The sequence below is a fragment of the Nansenia antarctica genome (genome assembly GCF_963989245.1).
Source record: "Nansenia antarctica genome assembly, chromosome: 17".
NCBI classification, from domain to species: domain Eukaryota; kingdom Metazoa; phylum Chordata; class Actinopteri; order Argentiniformes; family Microstomatidae; genus Nansenia; species Nansenia antarctica.
The window spans coordinates 15389044-15398838 of NC_137687.1; the positions used below are offsets into that span (position 1 = coordinate 15389044).

The 9795-nt window shown below is 43.5% G+C and overlaps 1 protein-coding gene across 1 annotated transcript in view; it reads right to left on the reverse strand.

Annotated features, from left to right (window-relative positions):
* Window positions 1-1709: 1709 nt before the first annotated feature.
* The window catches only part of tfdp2 (transcription factor Dp-2), a gene marked incomplete at both ends in the record, with an annotated part of 15522 nt that continues 7436 nt past the window's right edge, over window positions 1710-9795 (reverse strand). Inside the window, 9 exons of the mRNA XM_080547326.1 lie at window positions 1710-1851; window positions 2322-2364; window positions 2597-2763; window positions 3518-3669; window positions 4954-5022; window positions 5697-5843; window positions 6529-6691; window positions 9146-9193; window positions 9566-9687. Coding sequence (XP_080403452.1) covers window positions 1710-1851; window positions 2322-2364; window positions 2597-2763; window positions 3518-3669; window positions 4954-5022; window positions 5697-5843; window positions 6529-6691; window positions 9146-9193; window positions 9566-9687 — 1053 coding nt within the window. The remainder of the gene's footprint in view (window positions 1852-2321; window positions 2365-2596; window positions 2764-3517; window positions 3670-4953; window positions 5023-5696; window positions 5844-6528; window positions 6692-9145; window positions 9194-9565; window positions 9688-9795) is intronic.

Consider the following 9795-nt stretch of genomic DNA (forward strand, 5'->3'; position numbering starts at 1 on the left):
AGAGCTCAGAGCGGCCCCCGTTCGAAAACACAGACACACGCACACTGGGCGCTCTGACTGAGACGGTCTGGAGGAACCACAGTCCAGTCTGGGAGAGTCAGCTATGGACAAGACAGGGTTTAGCTTTTACAGGGTTTACCACAAATAACTGCTGTTCCACCTCCATAAACCACTGCCACCTGGTTGTGAAGCTAAACTGCCATTCTCTGTTATTAACCAGATTATTATTTACAGTTAATTTGTGTAATCTTTTAGATGATGGTTTGGTTTATCAAGGTGTTATTCATAATTGGCTGTGTATTCATAATACAAGCCAGATCTAGGCGTATTCTGGGCAAATCAGTGGGTGAATGTAATATTGTTTGACAAACCGTATGAGCAGATCAGGCTTATAAGAACATGGCCTTTGTTCTGAGGGATAAGGATCAAGTCATTTGTTACAAAACAAGAGCGAGGTTAGCAGCTACTTATTACACACCTGGCTCACGTCCTCCACATCCTCCTGGTTGGCGAGACTCAGGTTATAATAATAATCACTTTTATTAGGTTATGTAGAATGCAGCAGGCCGTCATGCGCACTGGAATCAATTAGCCACCTATTGCTTTTTTTAGTGGTTTTCTCCCACGTATTCTAGAGAAGAGAATAATGGGCGGTGTTCACAGTTTCCTTTTCCACTGACACACACACACACACACACCCCAAGCTGATTGAGAGAATGCCAAGAGTGTGCAAAGCTGTCATCAAAGCTAAAGGTGGCTACTTTTGAAGAATCTGAATGAAACTAACTGTAGGTATTTAGTCAATGTAAAACTATTGGTTATGATATCGAGTGGGTTCTTCATCGTTTCAATTTTCATGCCAAACACCAACACATTTGTTCACAACAAGACTTGTTTGGCTCGATCGCTAGGTTTCACAATTCCCGACATGAGGAGCTTTTCATCAAACCATGTCACATATATTTAAAATAAGTCACATCGAGAAATACTTATGAATACAGATGTAACCAAAAGTATGTACTTATTAAAAGTATGTATTTATTTATGTATATTTATATACAGTTATATCTGCAACCATAGATAAAGAGAGTATCCATTTACCCAGGTAGAATGTCCACTGAGTGCAATGTGTTTGGAAAAGGCCATTGCATCTCACGTTTGAGATTATATCACAAAGGAATTAGAGAGAGAAAAACTTCTTGAGACAATGCAGAGTATCAGTAATTTAAAAAAGTATCAGTAAAAAAAAACAACAACTGTAAAACAAGACTATAAATGCCATTATTTTGCAGCAATCTAAACAAATCTTAAATTAAGATCAAACTTAGAAGGCTCACATCAGAAGATCTGATCATAAACTTAAAGTAACATAAAGCTAAATGCTATCATACAACACTTACACTATCCATATGTTTTCAGCTTTCAAAGTAACAGAAATAAATATGTCCAGAAAACAGTCCAGAAAACATTCTTTTCATAAGATCTTTTTCTTTTCTTTTCTTTTTTTACTGATGTGGACATGACCAGCTATTATCCATTAACAGAAATATAGAGCGAGAAAATATGTTTAAATTATTTAAAATATCAAACACCTGAATGGCAGCTTATTTCCTGCATTTTGTCACATTCCCCAAGAGCTCCAGAGCTACCGTTCCTCCTGTGACCAGGGTAGGAGATGGGACACGTGTCCCAGAGAGAGGTATGGTGTGTTACGGCCGCTTGGCTGTCAGCAACTCTGGGGAAGAGGGGTCTTCCTCGTCTTCATCACCATCGTCATCGTCCTCCTCTTCGTTGAAGGAGCTAGGTGTCTGGCCTCCAGACTCTGATGCATCATGGGAGGGGGCGGTGCTGCTGTGACAGTAGCTCGTCTTTCCATTCAGAGAGGTGGTGTGTAGGTCACCTGGGAGAAAGCTGCCCACAACCAACAACACTAGTCAGTCACACAAAGTTAACACCCTAATTTAACACTAGAACAGCCGTGCCTTTTTTACCTACTAAAAGAAACACCTCGGTACAATGCTCAAGCTGCTATTTACACACAACGACCACTAGTTGTCCGCTTGTAAATCAGCCTGCTTCCTACACAGAAAAATGGCAAAATATCTTCATACTAGCTTATCCTGATGTGACTTTGAAAATGTAAGGATACTGGGTGGTGGAACGCACATATCTAGGAAAAGTAATGAAAGGAGGGTCCTGAAATTTGATCGAGTGCAAACATTTGTCTTCACTCACAGGGGTCATAATGACCCCTCATTGCTGTTCGTGCATTTCTATGATCCCTGTCTTTCATTGTCAAATCACTTTCAAAGTCAGTCTACCTGGTTGGGCTGAGGGGTGTGTGAGTCGTGCCCCTGGCCATGCCTGTGGGAGGAGGACAGATGCAATGAGTTCACTCTTGAATGTGCATAGAAATATACCTCACACACTGTCCATCTTACTACCCCAGATCTTATACACACTACTACAATGCCTTGTTCTACGATTGTATATTGTGCAGATCCAAGAGCAGGGCTCTTCATTGTTCATTTGATCAGAAATCAACTGCCACTGTCAAAATACTCTTGAATGAATGCTGTTTCCTCCTGTCCTGTACCTGTTACATAGGACTCCAAAGATTTGGGAACAAGAGATTTGGCCACTCTCAGATTCTCTGGGGTGCACTTCCCACCCTCCAGTCCCAGCGACATGCCCATACGTTTCAGAATCTCAATGTCGTCGTGGATCTCAAACGTGTTGTCGAAGTTGAAGAGGTATTCACACCTGAGGAGTAAACAGACGAGTGTGAGGAGGCGTTGAGCTCCCAACTGAATTTAGTTCTCACATGAAAGTCTGAATCAGGACCCGGAGCAAGTGGATGAGTTTGCAACATTGTTGCATAAATGATTTCCCTGATTTGCGCTCTCACAGCCCTTCATGTAAACTAAGTAACATACGCAATCGAAGCAACAGACGTGGTAGTTGATTGGTCAGAAAAAAATAAAATTGCCTGTTCGTCCATTAACGGGAGCTTGGTGAACTTGCTTACCGGTAACTTGCTTGTTGGACTCGCTGACTTGTTATGTTAATTTAGCCTATTCAGCCTCCCAGGTATGTTCTTTATGCTATTGTGTAGCAGAATAACTGTTAATGTGTTACGTTAACATACCGGACACCTATTCAGCCTGTTGTTCTGTGTGCTATTGTGTAGTTGAAAAACTTGCCTTTCCAGATTAAATGTCTGTTCTTGGTCTTGGATTTTGTGAAATACATTTCTAAATAAATGCGACTTATAGTCCAGTGCGATTTATATGTTTTTTTCCTCTTCATGACGCATTTTTTGACTGATGCGACTTATACTCCGGAAATAAAACATGTTTGAATATATATATTTTTTTTAGAGAGAGGGTAATTCAAGCAGTTTCAATGACCCATGTCTATTTTCAAAAACTTTTAAGACCTTGATTTCTTTTTCTGAAATTCACAAACTTTCAAGGATTTCAAGGACCCGTGGAACCCCGTGGAACCCTGCACATACTTGTCGGTGGAGATGGAGCAGTCGATCACGGTGCGTACGTCTGTCTGCAGGAGGATGAAGGGCAGGTGGATGACAGACCCAGAAGGGGGCGGGGCTTGAGAGGAAGCCTCGCAGGTTCTATTTCTCTGGATCAGATTCTGGAAAGCAATTTGCTGTTTGGAGACAAGCAGAGTTCAGCATTAAATGTACAGTCATGGACACTTTGATGTGCATAAGAACTACAGCGACCCTTTTCAATACACCCATCTGTCTCCTCCTTTGTTAGAGTGGGTTAGCTCTGAGAGGCACAGATGGGAGCCAACAGACCATAAATAAAAACTCTGAAGCCTGATAACTCAGATAGCTGCTTGATCACAGCTGCAGACATCTCCCAATCAATGTGTAGGATTGCTGAGTGATCAATAGCCCATCAATAATGCTGCCCTCTCTGCATCCCTCTCTACGCCCTCTCTGGATCCCTCTCTACGCCCTCTGGCCCCCCGGGGAAATCTACGGGGTCACTCAAAGGGCAGAGAAGGGTTCCCCTTCATATGCAAATTATATGCAAATGATATGCTAATGATATGCAAATTACACGTCAGTTTATTTGAATGTATTTACAGTAGGGATATGAATGAATGAATGAATAGTTTAATGACCACACGACCTAGGTCGGTGGAATTTGTTGTCGGTACAGCTCAAAAGCAGTGTCAAAAAACATACACACATTGTACATGACTATTACATGGACAAGAAAACACATAACCACAAGACAAGACAGAACATATTTACAATTTACAATTTATACAGTGCAGTGAGTCAGGTGTTGAGAGTCCTTATGGCAGAGGGGAAAAAACTGTTTTTGAAGCGGGATGTTTTGGTGGCCAGGGATCGGTAGCGCCGTCCAGAGGGCAACAGTTGAAACAGGTGGTGAGCAGGGTGGGAGGGGTCAGAGATAATTTTATGTGCTCTATTTGTGGTGCGTTTGAGGTACAGTGATTCAACTGATGGGAGAGGGGTGCCGATGATCTTGGATGATTTCCTTACTATTTGCTGTAGTTTCCTTTTTGATTTACTGTCCGAGCTGCCGTACCAAATGTGATAGATGAGGTGAGTATGCTCTCAATGATGGCGGTGTAGAACTGAAGGAGGAGTTTTTGTTTTACTTTGAATTTTTTGAGCTGTCTAAGAAAGAATAGTCGTTGGTGGGCTTTTTTGGTGATGAAGTCTGTGTTGGTGTTCCATTTGAGGGAGTTGGCACCGATACCGATCACCTATGAGCAATATCTAACGATACACTGCCGAGACCGATCTTTTTTTTACTTGCTCCGGCCAAGCGGGCAAGCGTTACTGTCGAACCCTGTAGTACCTGTAGTATGTATATGACCATGCAGATACCTGTAGGATGTATATGACCATGCAGATACCTGTAGGATGTATATGATGATGTCATTCACCTGTAGGATGAGTTCCTCCAGCTGGGCGCTCTTCTGTCGGATCCTCTCCAGGCGTTTCAGTTTCTCCAGCTGTTTGGGGAACATTTGAATCTCACTTGTTTTTCAGCAGTAGTACAATGTTGAGCCCTATTCTCACGGGGCTAGTATTATCTGGTGATGTCATGTAATTTAGAATTGACCCCCCAACGTCTGTGTTCCGTGTGGTGCATTTGCACGGGATAAGCGAAGTCTGTGTTTTACTGGAATTTAGATGTTCAGAGTGACAGATGTTCAGAGTGACAGATGTTCAGAGTGACAGATGTTCAGAGTGACAGATGTTCAGAGTGACAGATGCTCAGAGTGACATGTGTTCACAGTGACATGTGTTCAGAGTGACAGATGTTCACAGTGACATATGTTCAGAGGCTTTTAACACTAGAAGACCCCTGTGAGTAAAACGGGGACCCCTGTGAGTAAAAAAAATATTATATTTTTGCACTCGATCATATTTCAGGACCCTCCTTTCATGACTTTTCCTAGATATGTGGGTTCTACCACCCAGTATCCTTACATTTTCTAAATCACACCAGGATGCTAATATCAAGCTAGTTTGCCGTTTTTCTCTGTAGGAAGCAGGCTAAAAAAAAGAAGCGCCCTCTGGTGATCTCTGTGTGTAAATAGCAGATTTACATTCTAAAATGTAAACCCAAGGCGGCTCTACTAGTAGGTAAAATAGGCACGGCTGTTGTAGTGTCGAAGCTCACCTCCAGGTTCTGGCAGTCCTGTGCAGAGTTGGTGGGCAGGCCGATCCAACGGATCTCCTTCTTCTCCTTGGAGATGATGTTCATGGCCATGAGCACGTTCAGAGCGTCATAAACACGCCGGCGGATGTTCTTCTGGTCGTACACCTGCTGAGAGAGACAGTAGAGGAAGTCGTCACACTTGGGTAGTCTTTGTGAATGGAATGGTAAATGTACTGCACTTATATAGCGCCTTTATCCAAAGCTCTTTACAACGGCCTCATTCATTCTTGCTGCTAGCCTTGCTGTAGCACACTGCTAGCCTTGCTGTAGCACACTGCTAGCCTCGCTCTTGGAATTTTTATTTAATTTGATTAGTTATACTTTTAACATTCCACAGTAAATAAGCAGATTTAGGTCTCAGCAAAACTATTGTCTGTCTTTATTAATACCGGAAAGTATGCAGAAGAGGCAGATTCAGTGAAAAGCTCTGAACATCTGTCAGAAATTGCATAACCAGTCTTGACTGTAAAACAGAAAAACAACTATCTATGAAAATGCACCGATGCTGTCTGACCCAAATGTCAAGAGAGATAACAAGAGATCACCAAATCCCTAATACCTGTGAGTAAAGAAAATGTTATATCTTTGCACTCGATCAAATTTCAGGACCCTCCTTTCATGACTATTTTGCCGTTCTGTTGCTGTATTCTGTGTAGGAAGCAGGCTAATTTACAAGCGGATAATTTGTGGTCGTTGTGTGTAAATAGCAACTTGAGAATTGTAAAAAGACCCCCGAGGCGGCTCTTTAAGTAGGTAAAAAAGGCACAGCTGTTCTAGTGTTAATGAAACTCACAGAGTCGGCTGCCATCATACTGCTGGAGTTGGTGAATTCTGCTACCAGCTCATCTGCCACCTCGTTGTAGGTGGTGGTGCCTTTCTTCTGCACCTTCTCACACACCTTCATGGAGAAATGTCTCAGGCCTTTCTCGTTCTTGTCACCCTTCTTTGTTCTCTTACTATAGAGAGGAACAAAAAAACACACAGGGATTTTAACTTAATTTTAGACAACTACAAACTCATCATTCACGTGTGTGAAACCTCACATCTACACTGTATAAAATCATCATAAACAGGGCGCTTAGGTGGCGTAATGGGTTAAGCGTCGACCATGTAACCGCAGGGTTCCCGGTTCGATTCCGGCCACGGACATATCCTGCATGTCATCCCTCCTCTCTCTTTCTCACTCATCCTTCCTGTCTAAATCTCTACTGTGTCTGTCAATAAAAAGAAAAAAATTAGTGGAACTGCCCCACTCAGAAAAACTAAACAAAACAAACAAAAAAAAACATTAAAAAATCTCCCAGAAATAGCACCCAGTTAATGCTTAAAAAAAGAAGATTTACAGAGAACATAGAGACAATATAGTATGAACCCTCTGACGTCAGAAAAGTAAAAAATTAGTACACATCGGCAGTGTTACACGGTTCCTCAGCTCTCTCCCTGTAGGGCTCCCCCAGAGAGAGAGAGAGAGTAGAGAGAGAGAGTAGAGAGGGGGGGATGGGAGACTCTCACATGTCATTACCACACACAGCTCCACACGCTCCAGCACTGTCATCACAAACAGGAACACATTTGTGAAAACACAATTCTACCGGCTCTATGATTTAATCTATTGCAGAGATTGACGGGGAAAGACAAGGTCAAAAAAACAAACATGGAACAGAGAGACAGCAGTTCAACAATTTGAGAAAGTGGGAGAGAAGGAGTATGAGATTTCACAAAGATATCGTGTGCAGTGCACTTAGTAAGTGCATTATATAGTGGATTATATAACCATCACAGGGTGATTTCACAGCCGTTGAGTGTAAACTGATGCAACGGAAGTAGTGGCGATGCGCTATTGGGTAAAACGCACTATGACGTATACAGGGATGCCACAGTCACACATGAGAGGATGCCGACAGCGCGTGTGAACGCATGAGCGTTCGTGTGAACGCGAACAAGAACGAGGGAGAAGATGCGAGTGGACAGATGCATTGTGGGCAGACACCGAGTGAGTGTCTTATTCAGAAACACTCCACACCTTAACACTGAAACACACACACACACACACACACACACACCATGTCCCATACAGCACAGTCATGTTAACACAGGACCGTCGAGTCAATGAGATAACTGCAGAGCTGCTTGTTACGTAAACCAGGACTCACAACGAGGGGAAGTGGGGGCTTATGGGAGGTTAGGAGGTGGAAGAAGAAGATGAGGGGTGGGAATGGCAGAGGGGGGGGGGGGGGGGGGGGGGGGGTGGCAGGGCGCTGCATGGTAGAGGGCTTAGGGTTCCAGTTGTCAGGACAAATTACTTCCAGACTCCCAGTTTGAGAAATTTGGGAACAATGAGAAACATTTTGGATGTGCCATAATGGGGAAGGGGGGGGGGGCAATCAGTCATGGTGCAGAGAATAGTCACATGTACACACACACGCACAGACACACTCACACTCACACTCACACTCACACTCACACTCACACTCACACACACACTCACACACTCACACACTTTTCTCTCCACAGCAACAGAGGTGCAGAAATCTCCCTACTGCAGTTGTAATATTGCCCAGTGTTTCTGAGCAGAATGTGTGTGACTGAGGTTGGGGAGGGGGGGGGGGGGTAGATTGGGGAGGGGGGGGCTGTATGACCTTTTACTGGAACAGAGCAGAAACATCCACCAGAGAGTTGCACGGAGGGGTGGGGGAGGGGGTGGGGGTGGGGGCCTGGCTGACAGATTACATTTTTTAATTTTTGGCATTTAGCAGACGCCTTATTCCAAAGAGACTTACAATCAATATATTTGAATACTAAGCAAGTGAATCATCAATCCACCAGTCGTAGCAGGAAGAGTAATCCAGCTCAGAAACAGTACAAGTGGGCAATAGAAGTTTTTAGGGACATAATAGAGGGGAAAAGCGGGTGTCTTCAGGAGACGCAGTGCTGGGGGGCAGTAGATGTCTCAGGAGGAGCAGTTGTAACCCGAAGAGATGGGTCTTCAGTCTACGACGGAAGATGGGTAGTGACTCTGCAGTTCTGACAGCCGTGGGAAGCTCATTCCACCAGATCTCTTCTCATCTGGTGTTTGTGAGAAGGGGACAGGGGTGTAGAGCAAAGACACTTGCTGGATTCCATACCGGATTCGTCCAGAAACAGTTCCTCTTTCCCCATAGCACCTTTTTTCTTTGGTGCGTTCATATGTTCAGCCTAGAATTTTAGGTTTTTTTTCTGCGTGAGGCAGTCCCACTCATATTTGTCTTTTTATTGACAGAGACAGTATAGATTATGACAGGAAGGATGGGTGAGAGAGAGAGAAGGGATGACATGCAGGATATGTCCGCGGCCGGAATCAAATCGTGAACCCTGCGGTTACGTGGTCGACACTTAGCACCAACGGTAGCCACCAATAGAATTTAACTCACCAGTCAGAGAAATATGAGTCAATGAAGTCATGGGTGCGTTTCTTGGCCCTGGAAATTTAAAATAATAATGGATGTCAACAAATGAACGAGGAATACACTGAATGCAACTTCACATCTGGTTCTTTATATTTTAAAAACAGGTCAGTAAAGGGCGAATAAGAATATAATATATAATATAATATACATAATAAGAATGTGGGTTCTGAGATTAAACCTGTTTAAAAATCACACAGGCTTTATCATGACCCTGTGTTTGTGTGTGTGTGTGTGTGTGTGTGTGTGTGCATGCATGTTTGTTTGTTTATTAGGATCCCCATTAGCTAATGCCGTGACATTAGCTAGTCTTCCTGGGGTCCGAAAAAACTAAAACTAGTAAACTAGTAAAACTATTATGTGCAGGCACAAGCGGAGACTGCTCACCCTGGGGTCCACTCATCCGCCTCCTGCGGACAGCCCTGGTTCACCATGGTGGGGGCGTGTGTGAATGGCCTCCCTATGAGGAGGCTCCTTGGGTGAGGAACTCTCTGACGGGTGCTGATAATCTACACAAGGAGATGAGAGAAGAGAAACAAAGAAAATAAAGAGACAGAGGGATAAGATACTCCCACTTGGAGGATTGCAGGATAACAACCATGATAACAAACATTGAC